This window comes from Egretta garzetta, unplaced genomic scaffold (assembly GCF_000687185.1).
Source record: "Egretta garzetta isolate BGI_Z169 unplaced genomic scaffold, ASM68718v1 scaffold413, whole genome shotgun sequence".
Taxonomy (NCBI): Eukaryota; Metazoa; Chordata; class Aves; order Pelecaniformes; family Ardeidae; genus Egretta; species Egretta garzetta.
In genome coordinates this window covers 505,267-525,430 of record NW_009259054.1, presented here as the reverse complement: position 1 = coordinate 525,430, position 20,164 = coordinate 505,267, and the positions used below count along the sequence as shown (strand labels likewise).

The following is a 20,164-nucleotide window of genomic DNA, read 5'->3' as shown; positions in this document are numbered from 1 at the left end:
TTTCTGTTCATTAGCCTCGGTGCTCTGCCTGCCAGCTGAGCATCCTGTTCAGTGCTGCCTGGACAGCCTGTTCCAAGGCATTGCTGTCTTTGCAGCAGAAGCCTTCAGTGTGGGCCATGGTAGAGCTCCACAGCATCCTCAGCATTTTAAATAACACGAAGGGAGAGCAAGGGCCAATGGAGAACATTGGCCCCTACTGACCAGTTGGAGATTGTTTGGGTACAGTGTGTCAGTAAACTGTACACTTATCCTTAGTTTACTGTAATCCTTCATTTCATGGTATTATTTTACTGCAGGAAAGGATGGTCAGCATTTGAAGATCTGACTCTGAGCTCTTAAGTAAGAGATTTTAGAAGTATGTTTCTCATAAAATACATGAATAAAGAATTTTTTTTTTTTTTTTTTTTTTTTAATGAAGGTGAGTTGCCTTTCCCTGGAGGAAAATGTGGACAGCGATCCATGTAAATTTGCACTAACATCAAGAACGGGCGATGTCACGGAGACCTTTATTTTGCATTCTGCTAGTCCAGGAGTCCGCCAGTTATGGATCCATGAAATTAACCAAATTTTGGAAAACCAGCGCAACTTTTTAAATGGTAAATGATTTCATCTCACTGAAAGTTCATAATTGAATAACTTCTCTCTCATCTGTTGTTTCTTGGCTTTGAAATGTTTTGCAAGTTTCCTTTTTCCTGAGCTAATACAGAACAGTTGGGGGATATGTGCCACATTTATGCTTCAGAACAGATGCTAGCATTTATTGTAAGAATGGTAGTCGGAATTTACATGGTGTTCTCTTGGTGAAATTTTCCAAATGTTTTGTAGGAGTGAATCAAGATTGGCACCATCCGTTGAGGTGGAGAGCTTGTGTACCCCTTCTAATCAAATACAAGCCTTTAAAGGCTAAATCCAAGTGGAATTTTAAGCATCTCTTCAGAGTATGTTTTGCTTGTGTTATTTTGGTGGCCATTGTTGTCACATCTTACTCTGGCAACAACACTCAGATTCTGTGGGAGAAAAGTAGAAGACAGTAGTGTCTGCTGTGACACTAGAAAGTTCTAGCTGTATTTTTATATCCATTGGTTGTTGCCCCAGTCTAGCTTTTTTTTAACGAGTTGTAATGGATGGAACGATGAACTGAGAATTCAGAGTCACGCCTGTTTTCTTGCCAGCTTGGCTGCTGACTGACAATGTGATCCTAAAGGAAAACATTTCTCCCTGGTTTCAGAATTTTCATCTTTAATAGAGGTACATACAACAGGTCGTGAAGGTGTGATGTAGAAAAGTAACTTGAGGTCCACGGGCGTGACCAGCATTGCTAAGGGATTTTACTGTATTTGAACAGCACCCCCCTTTTGCCAGTAAACATGTCTGGTTTAAATTGTTCCTGTTCCCTTTCCTGTCCTCCTTTTCCTGATCGCCTCCCCTCCCGTCCCCATTGCAGCCTTGACGTCCCCAATCGAGTACCAGAGGAACCACAGCAGTGGTGGAGGCGGCAGCGGGAGCAGCAGCGGTAACAGCAGCGGCCCCAGCAGCTGTAGTGGCATCCCCAGCTCCAGCCGTAGCCGGCCATCCCGGATCCCCCAGCCTGTCAGACACCATTCCCCAGTCCTGGTCTCCTCTGCAGCCTCGGCCCAAGCAGAGGCAGACAAGATGTCAGGTATGTCCATTCACAATCTCTCCCTGCCACACTACAACCCCTCCTTAGAAACTGGCCTGAGCCAGCCAGACAGGCACCCTCCCAATGCAGAACCGGACGGTCCTCAGAGAGAAGCTGAGCAGATTCCCAAGATGAAAGTTATTGAAAGTCCCAGGAAGACAGCAGGAAACATTTCTGGCTCAGCTGACGGAGCCCAGAAAGACTCACGTGGAAGCTCAGAGGACAGTCGCTCAAGAAACAGCATAGGATCACTGACGCTTGGGAAGCCAAGGCCAGGAGCCATCTCACCAATGAACTCTCCTCTCTCCACGACTTTCCCTTCTCCTTTTGGCAAAGAAACCTTTCCACCCAGCAGCCCCCTGCAGAAGGGCTCCTTTTGGAGCTCCATCCCAGCATCCCCTGCCAGCCGCCCTGGCTCCTTCACTTTCCCTGGGGACAATGACCACTCTTCACACAGCAAGGACACAGACCGCATGAGCACATGCTCCTCGACCAGCGAGCAGTCAGTTCACTCCACCCAGAGTAATGGGGTAAGAGCGGAGCACCTCTGTCCTGCGAGCTCTTCTAAAACCTTCCCATGCTCCCTTTCTGTGCGTTACCATCACTCTCCGTACTAACTTCTGGCTCTCCAGTGCTGTACTGCTCTGAAATAATCAACTGTTCAAGTATCTTCTGCACATTAAAAAAACAAAATTACCTACCTCTCTGTGTATGTATACATACAAACACAGATATGTATACAGACACAAAAGCAACTGCTAACATTAGGTGCAACTTCTGCCTTTGCTGAAAACATAGATCACTAGGCTGATACTTACTAACTTGCTCTCCTTGCTTTTTTCGTCTCTAATTTGAAGGCACATAATTAACATGCTGAAGCGTGGCAGCCAGAGCACCTTGGGTTATGCATTGCGGCTGGCACTTAAATCTGACTTCAAGATTTTGGCAGATTGCCTTGGGGCTTTTTTTCCCTTTCACGCACAAATCCGCCACCATTGTCCTGTTGAGTTTTAACTTCGTGGAGACATCTACAGTATGTTCCCTGGGCTGCTTGATTTTTATTTTTTATTAATTTATTTTTTCCCCCTCTCAGCGTTAGTTGATGTACAACATTCACTTTTTAAATCCTGTGTCTGGTCAAGGAAGCTTCCTGCAATCAAAACAGGCCAACAAAACCTAGCTAAAATAATCCTCCTTCTACTACAACCAAAACAAATAGCTGCTCCACTTACTTGTCTTTTCTGCTTTGTAAGAAGAACTGGTTTAGGGCATCTGGAGATTCAACTTTTTAGTATGCGCTTGGTATGTTTGTGCGGAAAGCCGGGGTGTCAACAGAATCCACATTCTCTCTAGTAACGTCCACCAAGAAATGCAACACAGCAATCACAGGGGCATGTGCGAATATAAAGCAAAAATTTCAAGGCACTTGCCATGGATGTGGTAGGCAGGCTAATGGTGCCTTTCTTTCTAAACTCACATTTGATTTTTCTCTAAGTGTTGTGTTCACAAATGTTTGTTTTTCCACTCTCTCACAATTTGTATGCAATACCAATTTTGCAGATCACCTAACTTGCCAGACCTTTTTTAATGCATGCATTTCTTTATAGAACTGTTTAACACAGAGCTTTCTTGACTTATTAGTTCTTACACTTACTTTTATAATAGCTTCAGAAGAAAAAATTATGCTTTGCATGTATCGTTTTTTTATCCTGATCTTATTTAAGCTTTTAATTTGATTTAGCTCTGTCTTGTGTTTATCTTCAGTGTAGCAAAACGTGATGATGATATAAAATAACTGGAAAAATTGGAGTATTTTGCAATTACTGCACAGCATGTGAATCAAGATGGTGGTACTTTTTATATGCAGAGAAGACTTGCATAGTATTAATTGTTGTTGTTCCGTTAAAGAAAGAGAAAGAGAGACAGGATGGCTCTGAGTTTTCAAAACATTTGAATTTTGATACTATCTTGGCAAAGACGCCATTGCTTGTTTTTTATCTTGCTGTAAAGCGTAAAATCTGAATGCACGCCTTCTGCTTCACAACTGTGTTTCCTTTAGTTTGGTAATTGAGATGGGTCATAATTCTTCATTTATAACCTCATTTCTAGACTATACTTTAGCAGGATTTCATGCTATATTCAACAGGCTAGAGAAAATGGGTTGTGAAGTTTATTTTGATTTAACCATTTGTGTGTGTGTATTTACATGCATATATGGTTAAGGTTGGTTACTTATGGAAAAGTTAGTTCTAAGAAGAAGAAAAAGTAATTGGATTTGCTAGTATTTCAGGAGTACGGGAGGAATTTTTTATGTTTTGATTGTAAATCCTCCTCTAATCCCATAATTGAGGTCAGTGATGACCAACAGAACTTGCAGTAGAAAAACATTAACTGTGTGAGAATAATTACTTCCTTGCAAGGCAAAAGAAAAGGCTGTCTCTCTGTGGTGAGAAGAAATTCTGATATAACCACATTCACCAGAATGTTTTTCACTTAGTAGTTACCAGACACTTGTTTGTTTAACAGACTTATTTGATGTTGTTGAAAATAAGAAATATTCAGAGTTTAATATGATCCTTCGAGACTTCACTACTAAAAAGAGATGTTATGTTACAGGAAGGTCAGCCCTGCAGTTATACAAATTTTGCTGCATGCTAAGAAACAGTAAGTTCAGGAACAGTGTGTGGGGCAAAGTTTGGGGCTTAGGTTGCTTTTTCTACTTCAGCCTTCCCTTTCTCTTCTCTAACAGAAGGAGTTAAAAAAAACCAAACAGCTTTCTCTGAATAGAGTTGTTTTTCATCTAGCTAAAAGAAGCTAGCAAGTTGTAATCTTAACTTAAACAGTGACTGAAAATGAGACTGGGTTTTTGTTTCTACTATTCCCAGTTTGCCTGAATCATGGAAGGGGCTTGCTAATAAAAAAGACCATGCAGACAGTCCTCTAATCCAGAGAAAATGAGTTCTCCTCTGGAAATACAGCATCTGGAGTTAAACATAAATATCCTGTAGTAGAGGTACAATCCAGGATGCAATCCTTCTCTGTGGTAGCATTTGCTTTCATCATCCTAATAGGGAAAAAAGACAGAGACTGGACTTGACTCACCCAGCTGAATAAAACAGTTTAGATAGAATAAAATTACAGACTCACTGGAAACCCAAGCATCAATGTGCTGCACATGCTATAAATGAGGAATCTGAGACTATTCCTTTCCAAATGTCTTGGTTTCTCAGTAGCCTAGCCAGCTAAAACACTCATGGGGAATCACAGGCACCAAGAGATGGAGTGACTTTTTTCAAGGCCATTAGCAGGTTGGAAGAGAACATGGTTTTCCAGGCTCCCAGCGTACCATGCTGTCCGCTGACCCCTGCTATATCCCCTCAAGGAGAAGAGAGAGGGGAGAGGTATTTGACAATTCTGAGAAAAAATGGTGACACTGGTGTAATCCTTTGTGCCAAGCTTTCCTCTCACTGCTAGCACATACGTGGTGCTAACATGTGGTTATGCTATATATGCCATAGTAGTCTCCAGCTACAGCTGGGTACTGATTTCCTTCTTCAACTCAGCTACTACTAAGCAATAGTAAGCCCTCACTGGTAGTGAACTGAAACAGTTTGAAGTAAGAACAGAGATAAGAGAGAGGAACACACACATACACGCCTCATGCAATATCATTAATAGGCCATCCACTTTGGTTATAACTTATTTCAAGAGGGAAATAACTTATATCAGGGAATATGTTGCATAGTCTAATAATAGGTTTCACATTTCCATTTATTAAACTTCATATGAGAAACGCATGCAAATGGACAAAATGAGTCTTACTTTTAAAAAGTAATAAACTCCAGGGGATTTGTGTCCAGGAGAAGGTTTTTTCTTTTGAAAAGTAGCATGACTTTTAATGTACACCTGATCAGCTATAGTTAGCTTTCTGCAAATGCTCACTGAGGAAATGAACAACACTGATGAATACCCGTTGAAAGTGTATGATAAACAGCTTACAATACTCAGCTATCATAGCCATTAATCAGTTAGCAGTGATATTTCCAGCTTTATTCTGATAGTTCAGTGGGCCTATTTTGCCCAAGAAACGAATAATTTCTTATTCCAGTCATTTACCTCATCCTGTGCATTTAAAGGAACAAGCCTGATCATACAGATTCAACCAGGGACAAGCCTTGAGGTTTTGAGAGACACTGTCAAAAGCTTATTTTGTTCTTTTGTACCTTGTCGTGTTTTGTGTGGAGAAGGCTGGTGTCTGAGATCTGACAAATAGTGCTAGGAAAGACTATGTGTATTTTTCATTGTTGGGATTTCCAGTCTTTGCAAGGTAAAGTCTTGACCTGTTATGATTTTGAAACTGCACCTGTAAGACCGTGAAAAACTGTCCTACATGCTGTGTTGTAGTTTTGTTGCCTGATAAAGATGCAAGGTCCAGTGTCTGAGCTTGAAAGGAAGACCAGTTGAGATCTATGTATAAACTGACTCTCAGTTAAGGGAAGTAATCTTGAGTAAAAGCAACAGGAATAAATTTCTGCAGCAGCTGTACATTAAGGTATTCAAAGATCAAACTAATTTACACAAGATAAAGAGATACAAGCAGCACTGAAAGAGAAATCATAGCTCTCTCCTTTGACTACAGCTTATGTGGATCATGCAGGTAATGGTTGTAATGTAGCAGGCCATGAACAGCCTGTCGTCTTCATGAACTTTAAACTTGATTCTTTTTTCTCCCCCTCTTTGTGCTTCGAATTGACACTTGCAGAGTGAAAGTAGCAGCAGTAGCAATATCTCCACCATGCTGGTGACACACGATTACACGGCAGTGAAGGAGGATGAGATAAATGTCTACCAAGGAGAGGTCGTGCAGATTCTAGCCAGCAACCAACAGAACATGTTTTTGGTGTTCAGAGCCGCCACTGATCAGTGCCCCGCAGCCGAGGGCTGGATTCCCGGCTATGTCTTGGGGCATACCAGTGCAGTCATCATTGACAACCCTGATGGAACCATCAAGTGAGTGCCTGGGTGTGTGTAGAAGGGAAGGAGGAAGAAAAATTTCCAGTTTAGACAAGGCTTTGAACCTTCTAAACCAAAAGCTGATGTGATGTTTGATAAATAAATTAACATCAGTCAGAATGAGTACCTGAGAGGTCCCTTAGCAAACTTCAAAATGCAAGAAAGAGCCCGGAAGCACATATTCTTCATTAAAAAGCTGTAGTAGTGCTCTTCTGGGAAAAGGTGATGAAATAATACCTGATTAAAGAGCAACAATAGTTACTGGTTTATTTAATAGAATGAGTTCTCAGGCTAGACACCTTTGTTTAGGAAAACAGTCATAGATGTTTGTGTCAAGTGAAATGAGATTTCAGTGTTCCTAGATCTCCTCTTTGAGCCACAAATCTATTGAAGATGTCTGGTTGTGCTAGGAACATCTCTCTCAAATCTGCAATGGGAGAAATTATATCAAAGTTCTTAGCAGTAAAGCTTCTATAGGCTGTATTTGATAACAGATTTCATACTGATCATTGCTCAGTATGATTGACAGTTTGTATTTTCATACAGAAAGTTTACCATTCCAGCAATGATTTAAAGAAATAACTGCAGACTAATCTTACTGGCTTGCTTACAGTTTTAAACAAGGATAGCATCCCTTATGGAATACTTGATTTATTTCATTTCAGTATACTTTAATACAATGAAATTACATTTTGACATACTTTTCCAATGCCATTTGAGACTAGAGAGTGTAACACATAACCTGGAGTTGAAAAAAATTGATCAAAGTTTAATGTTCTGTATTCAGGAAGTCAACGTCTTGGCACACAGCACTCCGCTTAAGGAAGAAATCTGAGAAAAAAGATAAAGACGGCAAAAGGGAAGGCAAGCTAGAAAATGGTTACCGCAAATCCCGAGAAGGACTTGCCAACAAGGTTTCTGTAAAGGTAAATGTTACAAAGATGTAGTAGCTTCCAAAAGGAGCTGTGTTGGGATTTCTTTAAAAGTAACTTCTGTCAGCATTTCACATGAAGGAATTGGAGGCAACAGTGGTTTTAATGGACAGTGTTTGCCAAATCTGAAAATGGGAAGATAGAATTTTTGAGCCTGCAAGCGTGATGTAGCATAAGGATACTGCAGAAAGAGCAGAGTGGTGCATAAATTCTGGTGTTGAGATGTTTCTTGGATCTTTGTGGGTACAGCTAACTTTGAACCATCCCTGTCCTTTGTTTTCTACCATTCTTTAATTTCTTACAATGTTATAAGGACATTAATTCTTTAATTTCTCCTTTCCAGCTTCTCAACCCCAATTACATTTATGATGGTAAGTTGCTTTAATTTTTAAAAGTCCCAGTACATATAATTTTATTAGAATATGATTTACTTTGTTTAAATTTGCTTGACATGAATTACATCAGGAACGGAGTGTTTTCTACCAAAATATACCTAGGCTCCTTTTGGATAAGGGAGACAGTTAATGAAATATGTTATATTTATTTTATAAGATGCAAGGAACATATTTTTGTTCACAAGTCCAAAACAACGTAAAACACAAGGACCACACAACATGTTCAGAAAGATTTGCAGTCTACTGCATTTGCATGGACACTGTATGGAAGTTGGGCCGTGCTGAATTTGCAAAATAACAAGGCTGGGAATTGGAGACCACCTGCTTCATTTTTAACCTTGCACCCCAGGGAACATTCAGGGCCTGTCCAGTGCAGAGGACAAAGATAGTGGCACTCTGGGCCAAACTCAGTTTTTATCTTAATAAACAGAACCAAACTTTCTGAGTTTCACCTGTATGTAAAAAGGGAAACCATTACAGTGCATCAGTGGATGAGTGAGTTGGTTTGTGTTCCCTTTGGCAAACTTAGCTGGACATAAAGATAGCCTGGCTGAGCACGTCCTTAAATACATTTCACTGTAGGGTTTCCCCAGCTTGCCATAAACAGGGTGTTTGGTTCACTGTGGTAGGCTTCAGGTTTAACCATGGCATAGCAGTAGTGTTGTGTCCAAGTTCATGCAGAGAAAAACTCACTAGCTCTCCAAAGCCCCAGCAAGTGGCCTAACCATGGATGTGCTCCAAGGGTAGAGGGATAGATTCACCTTGGAAATGTAGAGGGATAGATTCACCTTGGAAATGTAGAGGGATAGATTCACCTTGGAAATGTAAAGTACCATACCACTTTGTCTAATAGAAAAGAGAGAGCGCAAGGAACAGCAAAACAAATTTACTAACTTCAGTTGACCTAATGCCATTGATTTTATTTTTCCAGTTCCCCCAGAGTTTATAATACCATTGAGTGAGGTAACATGTGAGACAGGAGAGACCATCGTGCTTAGGTGTAAAGTCTGTGGTCGCCCCAAGGCTTCAGTTACTTGGAAAGGTCCTGATCATAACACACTGAGCAATGACGGTCATCACAGCATTTCGTACAGGTACAGTAATTTGTGTAATGTTCAACAGGAACTGCTGAAACTGTTATATTTTCTATTTGCACCCTTGGTGGAGGATGGCTTTTGGCTTTGAGGCATAAAGGCAGGGTTACCCTCAGGCAGAAATATTTCACAGCTGGGATTTTCTGGAAATACTGTGTAACTTCTACGTACAGCTAGGGTACCCAAATGTCATATTCAGTTGATTTTTAAAAAAATTCAGCTGGTACTTCTGCGTAGCTATTGGAGAAACCATTGTGGTTCTGTCACGCTGACCTAGTGCTTGAACCAGAACAGTATGTTGTGATATGCCAGTGCTGTGACATGCCATCTGCTGATCCTGTATTTTCATTAGTAGCACACCATAATTCTTGAGGCAAATGACTGCTTTCAGATCACACTATGGTATTTTGTGAAGAAAAGCCTCTGGTTCCTGCTGGCATGGCAGCGTCACTGTCTTCATTGTTGAAGCACAGAAGTTAACATTTTTGCCTGTTTTTAGCTTTGCTGCGATGGAACTTTAACAGACTAACTGGGAACTCAAACACTCGATGAATAAGAGGAATTGCTGTATTTCGGAATGTGAAACTGCATGTTAGAAAAGTTGGGGTTTTTTTTCTGAAAATGCATTCTTTTATGTACAGAAAATGTTGTTTAGTGAGTAAATTCACTGTGAAGAAATGTCTTACAAATTACGCTCTCAATTCAGAAGGGGGGGGTGAAAACTTTCCTCATTAATAGATCGAAGAGTATGTCATCTTCTTAGAGGTTGTGCAGTATAGCCCAACTTACCTGCAAACTTAATGGCATGTTAAACTGTTCTTTTCTGCCTCCTGCTGCCTTTTTGCTGGGTATAATTTTTTATGGGAGACAGAGGCATTGTGGCAGCTCTACTAGTGCATCAAATGACTTGCAGTAACTGGGATGAATCCAAAGGAAAGCAATAAGAATAACAGAAAATCTTGAAAAAGTGCCCTGTTGTGAAAAAGTAACACAATGTTAGGGTTATTTTGAGCCTAGAGGTGAAAAGTGTAGAGAGGACTTGCCAGGTATTCACATTTGTATGAGACTTCTGCAAATAAAATTATCTGCTGTTCATGTCCATGGCAGATGGTCAAAAAAGTACTAGACATGAGTTGCACAGAGGAACAGTTAAGCAGACATTTTAAGACAAACCATCAAACAAAAAGGGTTGGTTGAATGGTGAGAAAGATTAAGGAAGAGCCTGCAGAATCTTCCTCCTGTGGTCTTATATAGGTTATTGCTGTCTCTGCCCGGGAGCACAGGGAAAACTTAAGTCTCTTTTAGTTTCCTCCCATCCTCATTCTCCCAGATTCTGAGGTCTCCAAAGTTGTGGTGAGGTGCACCCTTTGTGTTGAAGGTGGAGCCCTCTCTCACAAGGGACGAATGCTCCAAAAGTACAAATGTTGGATCAGCTTCTAATATGCTGGGAGTCAGGGATGGAAACTAACCTTTCAGAAAGAATAGTGATGGAAAGTTGTCTTGATACGGCTTCTCATAATTTGAAGGAAGTAGAGAAAGTGGGAAGAAACAGGGGAAGTGTTTGATTTTTCAAACATAATGGAGCCTAGGACATGCTGAGGCAGAATGTCAGTGAGGATGTTTTTCTAACAGTCTGTAGGACATGCCAAGGTATTTGATGGCCACAAAGTGCTCAAATTCTGGTAGATGCTTCTGAAATGGCAGGGACAGGGTTAGCAATGTTTGTCCAGAGAGAGAGGGGGGCTGGAGAATAAGAAATATTAACAGTATCAGTCTAACTTTGGCTGATTTCCATAACTTAAGGTCTGTAAAATGAATATAAAGTTAACGGATGCCATTGTGTTTCCCAGTGACTTAGGAGAGGCTTCACTGAAAATCATTGGAGTCACTGCAGAAGACGATGGTATCTATACATGTATAGCTGCAAACGATATGGGTTCGGTTTCATCTTCCGCCAGTCTACGAGTTTTAGGTAGGCCTGCCTCTTCGCTTTTTTAATCTAATGACATTCAAAGTGTCTGATACCCGTAGTACAGGAAAAAGATGCCCGGTGCTTGGGCTTCCCTCTGTTAAAGAAGTATTCTTTTAGGATGTAACTAATTAGAGGTTCATACAGACAAGATGCCTACACAGTACTGTCAATGTTCATTTACCTTGTCTGTCAATACTAGTTCAAACGTACTATGATAAAATCATATTTTCTTATCTGCATTCTTAGTTTAGTCTCAATGAAAGTTACCGTGCCAACATGTATAATTTCTAAAGTGTACAGATAAGAAAAGAGTAGCATTGCTCTGTATTTTAATATGCTTCTTTGCTTGAATTGTAGAGCCTGAGCGTTCAGGAGAACATATAACTTATTTCTTGTCTTTGCATCATGGATCTACACTTAGATTACATTATTTTAGTACCTGAAGTGAGGCAACCTGAATGAAAAAGAAACCTGCAAAGATGAAAAATGCCTCTGTTTTGGAGGCAGACAGCAAAGGAAAAAACTATTTTTTACTTGATGTGTTTGATGGCATAGTGATAAGTTTCAGCGTATATTTGTACATTCAGTTATTCTTCTCTTAAGTGTCTGGATCCTTCATTTTTAGAAACAGGGAAAACACAATGAGACAGCAGGATAGCAGGCTTTCTTACATGCAATTATAACAACTGATGCTATCTGGGTCCTTTAATCTATTGAGAGGCCCATGTATTTATCCACTGGTGAGAATTAATTAATAGAATTTGGATGGAATGGCTCCATCTCAAATTGACTCATATAAAAGAAAATAAGATATGAAGTGCTTCTTTCTGTCTTTGTACATCTGTCCCAGCTGATATGGGGACTTGCACAGTTGTCCCAAACCTCTCCAAAATATGTTCGTTCTTCACTTTTTTTTTTTTCTCTTCTCCAAGAAGTTTGACATTTTCCTGGAATGTTGAAACCAGACTGTGAAAGATGTTTGCCTTCCAAAACCTCATCTGAAATTTTTGGGGGTTTATAAGCAGTGCTGCCACTTTGAGCTCAGCTTGTTGGCAGCCACAGTAAGTGCCTGACACATTGAGGTGGTGACTATTGCCAGCACTTCCTGCTAACTGAACCAAGACAGCCAGTAGTTAAGCCCTAGGATGGGTGTGTTGCAATATATAAGAGGCAGGAAACAAAATTTTGGTCTTTACAGTAATGTTTCCTGAAAATAGAGCTTTTTTTTTTTTTTCAGGTAGCTGCTACACTGTCTGATCATTCCCCCCCCACCCCCTGTGTCAGGTGTATTGTTGATAATGAGACATAATGTAAGATACCGATTCTTTTTGCTGTTTCCTTCAACTTGCCACCGTTACTCATTCCTATACAGAGACAGTTCCCACTGCACCTGAATTAGTTCCACTATAGAATTTGTTCTGCTGCATTGGCGGGGCTGCTTTGGCATGTAATCCAGTTTGTCTTGCTGCCACCCTCTGTCATATGGGCATTAACAGGATGGGGTGATTCCACTGATAGTGTATCAGCCAAGGAAACTTTCTAGGCAGGGGAGTGAAAAGCTCTGGATGGACGAGAATCTGTGTGCTTTAAGGAACTGGTGTAATGACTGTCCTTCCTACACCAGTAGAGAAGCCCTAAACTGCGATTTCGCCAGAATCAGAGTCACGGAAGGCTTGTAGACTAAACTACCATCTTTCGGTCACAGTCCTTGGTTTGTTGACCTTGTCCAAAAGTAAGCATTCACTTTTTCAATCAAAACTAAACCTTATTGCACTCTACAACTGCCTGAAAGGAGGTTGTAGTGAGGTGAGTGTTGGTCTCTTCTCCCAAGTAACAAGTCATAGGATGAGGGGAAATGGCCTCAAGTTGTGCCAGGGGAGGTTTAGATTGGACATTAGGAAAAATTTCTTCACCAAAAAGGCTGTCAGGCATTGAAACGGGCTGCCCAAGGAAGTGATAGAGTCCCCATCCCTGGAGGTATTTAAAAGATGGGCAGATGAGGTGCTTAGGGACATGGTTTAGTGGTGGGATGGCAGGGTTAGGTTAACAGTTGGACTTGATGATCTTAAATGTGTTTTCCAACCTAAATGATTCTGTGATTCTATGTCTTGGTTACTCTGCAACTAGACTTCAAAAGACAAGCAGCTGAATTTCCCTAGCCCCTCTACTTGGTTCTACCAGTACTTCTACAAAGTTCTGGCCATCCTACCTGTTGTTTCCCCAGTCTGTAAGAGCAAAATGAAAACTCTAAGGCTGTATCACAAAGTAGAATCATAGAATGTTTGGGGTTGGAAGGGACCCCTAGAGGTCATCTAGTCCAACCCCCCTGCACTGAGCAGGGACACCGCTAACTAGATCAGGTTCCTCAGAGCCCCGTCCAACCTGGCCTTGAATGCTTCCAGGGATGGGGCCTCCACTACCTCTCTGGGCAACCTGTTCCAGTATTTTACCACCCTCATTGTAAAGAATTTCTTCCTTATATCTAGTCTAAACCTACCCTGGTTTAGTTTGAAACCATTACCCTTTGTCCTGTCACAGCCAGCCCTACTAAAAAGATTTTCCCCATCTTTCCTATAGGCCCCCTTTAGGTATTGAAAGGCCATAATCAGGTCTCCCCGCAGCCTTCTCTTCTGCAGGCTGAACAAGCCCAACTCTCTCAGCCTGTCCTCATAGGAGAGGTGCTCCAGCCCTCGGATCATTTTTGTAGCCCTCCTCTGGGCCCGCTCCAACACTTCCATGTCCTCTTGTGCTGAGGGCTCCAGAGCTGGATGCAGTACTCTAGGTGAGGTCTCACCAGAGCAGAGTAGAGGGGCAGAATCACCTCCCTCGACCTGCTGGCCACGCTTCTCCCGATGCAGCCCAGAGTACGGTTGGCCTTCTGGGCTGCCAGCGCACATTGCCGGCTCATGTCCAGCTTTTCATCCACCAGCACCCCCAAGTCCCTCTCGGCAGGGCTGCTCTCGATCCTTTCTTTCCCCAGCCTGTAATGATACCAAGCGTTACCCCAACCCAGGTGCAGGACCTTGCACTTGGCCTTGTTGAACCTCATGAGGTTCACACAGGCCCACCTCTCCAGCTGGTCCAGGTCTCTCTGGATGACATCCCGTCCTTCTGGTGTGTCAACCGCACCACTCAGCTTGGTGTCATCCAGTCATTGATGAAAACATTAAACAGCACCGGTCCCAGTACGGACCCCTGAGGGACACCACTCATCACTGGTCTCCATCCGGACATCGGGCCATTGACCACTACCCTCTGGACGCGACCATCCAGCCAGTTCCTTATCCACCGAACAGTCCACCCATCAAATCCATAGCTCTCCAATTTAGAGAGAAGGATGTTGTGGGGGACCGTGTCAAAGGCTTTGCAGAAGTCCAGATAGATGACATCTGTTGGTTTTCCCTTGTCCACTGATGCTGTCACACCATCATAGAAAGCCACTAGGTTCATCAGGCAGGACTTGCCCTTGGTGAAGCCATGCTGGCTATCTCGAATTACCTCCCTGAATTAAGGTTTCAGTATCAGTCTGTGAAGTCTTTTTCAGTCCTTTGCACTTGAAGGACTTGCCGTTTGACTGTAGTCAAATCTTAGTGCAGTATCTCCTCCAGAATACTCTTTGACTTCTGTTGCTGTGGTAATCTTCATAAACCATCAATGAAGTAGCTGATTACAGAAATAATTTTCTTTCTTAGCTGCAAGAGGATGGACAATATGAGGCCATGAGTTACTTTTTAATAAGCACACACTCAGCTTCAAGCCAAAGATGATAGGGGCCAGTCTGACTGAGGCAAATTCCTAATGAAATCTATTCCCAAACTGAATATGAAGTCCAAATACTTCCTCTTTTGCAATCATCTGAAACAATCCATTGTCTATAATGACAGCAATGACAGCAATTTAGTTCTGAGGAGGATCTGATGATACTAAATGTTTGCCATACTGTCTTTTTTGTTTTGGTTTGGTTTTGTAGGTCCTGGAAGTGATGGGATCATGGTAATCTGGAAAGACAACTTTGATTCCCTCTACAGTGAAGTGGCTGAGCTTGGCAGGTGTGTTCTGTATGCTGATCTCCAAAGTTGTCCATGTCAACATATTGAACTTCTCATTCAAAAAATAAGATTCTCTTTGAAAAATACTTATATGAGCCTAAAAGGCCAGAATTACATTGGATTGAATAGAAATGAGGAAGTGAAAAATCTTATCATCACTAGATGGCACTGCATAAACAGAACATATTTAGGCTGAAGTGGTATCGTAGCTGAAGGGATGTGTGTTTTTCAAATACTTTGGAAAGCTACATGGTCTGGTTTTTTTGGTTTTTTTTTTTAATCATGCCTTACAGTGACTGACACTGCTTCTGTAGTGAAGCTCTCCTAAACCTTTTTATTTAGGGTATGAAAGTTACAGACAGAAAAGTAAGAAAATGAGCAAAATGCAAAATAAATCGCATAGAATATTCATTTCTCCAACTTAATGGTGACCTTTGAAAGCTGGATGCTACTCTGACTTGAGTTCTCTGCAAATGTGATAAAACAGATCTCTATCAGGAGCTAATTATTTATACAGACACATTTTGTAGAAGATGCATGTACTTAAAACTCTGTGTTCAGAAACTGCTCTGTAAGGGGTAGCTTATTAGAAATCTAAAATTAGATCTTTCTCAGGATATCTTTCAAGGTAAAAGTATATCTTTAGTGCATCTCATGGTTAATTCTTTCCTTTCAATATTGTATTCCAGGGGCAGATTTTCTGTCGTTAAGAAGTGTGACCAGAAGGGAACCAAGCGAGCAGTAGCCACTAAGTTTGTGAATAAGAAGTTGATGAAGCGAGACCAGGTTACCCATGAACTTGGAGTCATGCAGAATCTCCAGCATCCCCAGCTCATTGGCCTTCTCGATACCTTTGAGACCTCCACCAACTACATACTAGTGTTAGAAATGTGTGTGGACCATAATGTTATCTGTAAAATACAACCTGTGCAGCTGACTTTCTGGGTCTTTTATAGTGGTTTATGAATAAGGAACTTCAAGGTTTCACAGAAGTTTGAAGACACCTAGATAAAGATTGCAGGTGTCTAATGCTGATGTTAAAACGTTGAGTTTAATAATATATTCAGAAGGAAATAAGTTGATATATTAAGCTGATATGTAGGTGATTATCTTAGTCTGAAGGTCCAGAAATGATTTTATATCAAGCAATTATACAAGCAAGTTAGGAATGTTGTGATCTGGTAGCTTGATACCAAAACTCCTCTTCATACACTAGTCCTCTGTCTTCTAGGTGATGCAGGCTGTGGTTATTCCTGTAGTCTATGGCAGGACATACCTGGTCTTTCAGGTCTGGCTAAAATTACAGTATTTCTTCCTTTCCTTCTCTGCCTTCACCCTCTGCTCCCGCTTCAGAACTGTAGGTGCAGGTCAGCTGTAAGTGACATAAAACATTTTCACAGATGATCAAGTCAAACATGAGAAACAGTGATTACTTGATGTAGTTGTAGTTGTTAAGGGACACTTGCCTTAAGCATTTTTTAATATAACTTTCAAAACTTATGTTTTCCTTCCAGTGCTGATATCTGAATTAAAACAAAATATAACCTTTGTAATTCCAATAGGGCTGACCAGGGTCGCCTTCTAGACTATGTCGTGCGATGGGGAAACCTCACAGAAGGGAAGATCAGACTCTACCTGGGAGAGATTCTGGAAGCTGTGCAGTATCTTCACAACTGCAGAATAGCACATTTGGACCTAAAGGTGAGGAATGAATGGGATTCCTGGCAGTGTGCGCCATTCCAGGCTTAAACCCCTCCTTCTCCTAGGAAACTGGCAGATCAGAGCATAGAACTGTGAATTGCTTGAGACCCCCTGAAGAAGGGTACGGGGTGGGGCTCCATCCCCAAATGCTTTAGATCACTCATAGCCAGCAAAGCAGAAACTTTTCATTCTCTGTGCTTTCTCCTTTAAGCTTGCTAGCCATGTGTGTGCCTTTTCACTGGAAATAATTGCTAACAGGAACAGTTTTGTTTGATTATTATTTATTTATTTATTTCCTGTGGAACTTACAGCACATATCCACTTCTTTCTCAAGAAGCATAGGGTTTGTTGTGAAAGACACTGCTTTTCCTCTGTTCCTGCAAATCTGTTTCTCATCATTGCACTTTGAGGGCTGTGGTATCCGTGTGAATGGTACCTGTTGGTCCTCTGTTCTACCCTGGGAATTTTCCTTGAGCCACAAGGATTTGATGCATTCTGGTAGGAGAAGCGATATAAAAAGTTCTGAAGGTGAATATTAATTAAAACCTTATTCTTTATATTCTTATTTTCCACCTGTACTTGAATAATAAGGAATTTTAGCATTGAAAAGTCATCTTGGTAGGGCAGGGTCTCTAGCCAAAAGGGGTCATGCAGAGAAAAAGCAAAAAGAGGCAGCATCTTCCCTCCACATACTTCTGCTTTCCAAGAAGAACCAGTCTAGTCTGCATAGCATGGAGACCCAACATTTAAAGTTTTCTAGTGTGATGTGGAGTTCACCAATACTTTTTCCAGTCTTAAAAACTAGTTATAGGTAAGTCGCTCCTATTTTGCGAAGATCACAGCCACAGCAGCAGTAGCTTTGGAAACAAAACCACAAAAATAATTCCACTTTCAGCTTGCCAATTGTGGGGCAGTTCTCTTGAAGCCATGTGCATCCAACAGGATCTGCCCCTGCCATAGTCCCGTAACAGTGCTTGACTTCCATCTGTACGGCTGTATTATGTTAAAGAATCACCAGGTAAAGCTGAATTCTGTTGAAAGCATCATGAAAATTCTGACAAGATCTTCCAGTCTTTAAGGGCAAGGGGTTTGTTGTCTCTCTGTCATAAAGCAAATAGAGGAGTTGCTTTATTCACCCTCTATTTCTAATTGCTGTTCTTTAAGCTTATGTTCAGGTTCCTGTGAAACTTTGCAGAGCTGTTATTGTGAACATCTGCAGTATTATTTGGCAAAACTGTATTTCCTGCAAAAATTACAGTGCCAGCAGCTGAAACACATTTCATTGCACACTGTAGCTGGCAAGAGACTGCCTGCCGGTGGGTCTGGGGGAAGCCTGGGTAGGACTGCCTAGCGGCTTTGCAGAGCTGGCCTTCAGCAGTAATCCTCATAGCTTGTAGCTGTTTGTTATGTACTGAAGCTGACAGCACTGGATGGGAAACAGTAATTTTGGAGCATTAAATGTGTGTTAGACTGACTTGAAAAAAAGACATTTTAACTTTTGCTTTTATGTTTTCTAGCCTGAAAATATTTTGGTGGACCAGAGTTCCACTAAGCCAACAATAAAACTGGCTGACTTTGGAGACGCAGTCCAGCTCAATACCACGTATTATATCCACCAGTTACTTGGAAACCCAGAGTTTGCAGCTCCTGAAATTATTCTTGGAAATCCTGTTTCCCTCACTTCAGATATTTGGAGCATTGGAGTGCTCACATATGTCCTTCTTAGTGGCGTCTCTCCTTTCCTGGATGAAAGTGTAGAGGAAACTTGCCTGAATATTTGCCGCTTAGACTTTAGTTTCCCAGATGACTACTTCAAAGGAGTTAGCCAGAAGGCCAAAGATTTTGTATGCTTCCTGCTTCAGGATGACCCAGCTAAGCGTCCCTCGGCTGCACTGGCCCTCCAGGAGCAATGGCTGCAGCTGGGGAATAGCAAAAGTGCTGACAGCATTGACATATCCAGACTGACTTCGTTCATTGAGCGGCGAAAACACCAGAATGATGTTCGACCCATCCGTAGCATTAAAAACTTCTTACAGAGCAGGCTCTTGCCAAGAGTTTGACCTTGCTTGAAGTTCTCTCTCATTCTCTTTCACCTGCCAATCAGACTGGAGATGGACTCCTCCTGCCAATCAATCAGACTGGAGATAGACTCCTCCTGCCAATCAGCTGTTGACTTGAATTTTGAGGAAAGCAAACCCCGAGCCAACCAGCTGCTAGCGAATGTTCGTGTGCAAACGCATTCCAGGGGGACCCGCGCAGGGCGGCGCGGGGGACTGGCAATGCAGACTTCACTGGGGTGGAGGACGATAGCACTGTACTCTGCAAAAAGCAGTCACGAGTGATACAGTACCAGTATTTTATTCAGGTTTCTGCAAAAAAAATAAAAATAGTTTTTTTAATAAACAAGGGTTGAATTTTGCAAGTGAACTTAACTACCGTTTTCAAGATTTATTCAAGGAAGAAATGCCTATGTTCAAAGCACTGGTGTTAAAACAAAAATGAAATCATGCCTGGAGAAGACTCACCAAAATGGCTGCCCATTGATATGGCCTCCATTTATAACATCTGGTTTTCACTTGGTCCTAGAGCTTTCCAGTTGCCTCGCCTGTATGTATCTCACGTAGCAGTGCACTGAGATCAGACTCTGCTTTTAAGTGCATCCAACCTCAAAGTTTTTGCATACAAATAGAATGAATCGTTTTGCTCTGATAAAATGTAGGCCTTACTTGTATATAGACTGTTACCTGCCTTCGGTCTGTAATTTTTTTTCCTCCCCCCCATCCCCTTATCCTTTTTTTTCCCTTCCTTCCTAAATGGTGGTATACCACTGTGCGGGTCTTCAGTTTGGGTCAGTGCTCACTGTCCCCTTAGAAAAGGACTTCGGGTTGGTGCCCAGCTTGCTGACCCGATTGTCAAGCAGTATACAGCAGGATGAAATACTGTAAATGCACTCATTTGGGATTTTGTTTTCTTTCATATCATGTGCAATGTTGTGGCTTTAACATTTTATGCAACTATTTATGAGGACCTCTGTTGTAACTGTAATAAATATATAGAAAAAGCACATACTTAGTACGGCGAGCTTTATGGTTTTGTTTGTGTGTTTGGGGTTTCTGGGTGGGCAGGGGTGGGTGTGTTGTACCACACTGTCATTATTAGTTTAAGGTGAGGGTTAGCATAGAATTTGGTCACGACTAGTCAGTTTTAAGGATTGTTCAAAAAAAAAAAAAAAAAAAAAAAAAAAAAAAAAAAAAAAAAAAAAAAAAAAAAAAAAAAAAAGAAGAGAGATATACTCGTATCCCAAATCTCAAACGGTTAAGAAGTAGGGTGACACTTTTTAAAATTTAT

At 41.4% G+C, this 20,164-nt stretch overlaps 1 protein-coding gene across 1 annotated transcript in view; it reads left to right on the top strand.

Moving 5' to 3' along the window:
* The window catches only part of TRIO (trio Rho guanine nucleotide exchange factor), a 185,023-nt gene extending 165,133 nt beyond the window's left edge, over positions 1-19,890 (top strand). The window contains 11 exon segments of the mRNA XM_009635132.2: positions 419-596; positions 1,445-2,190; positions 6,423-6,670; positions 7,461-7,599; positions 7,949-7,976; positions 8,932-9,094; positions 10,945-11,066; positions 15,037-15,115; positions 15,805-16,005; positions 16,678-16,816; positions 18,334-19,890. Of these exon segments, the coding sequence (XP_009633427.1) occupies positions 419-596; positions 1,445-2,190; positions 6,423-6,670; positions 7,461-7,599; positions 7,949-7,976; positions 8,932-9,094; positions 10,945-11,066; positions 15,037-15,115; positions 15,805-16,005; positions 16,678-16,816; positions 18,334-18,876 (2,586 nt within the window). The 3' untranslated portion in view covers positions 18,877-19,890.
* Positions 19,891-20,164: the final 274 nt, after the last annotated feature.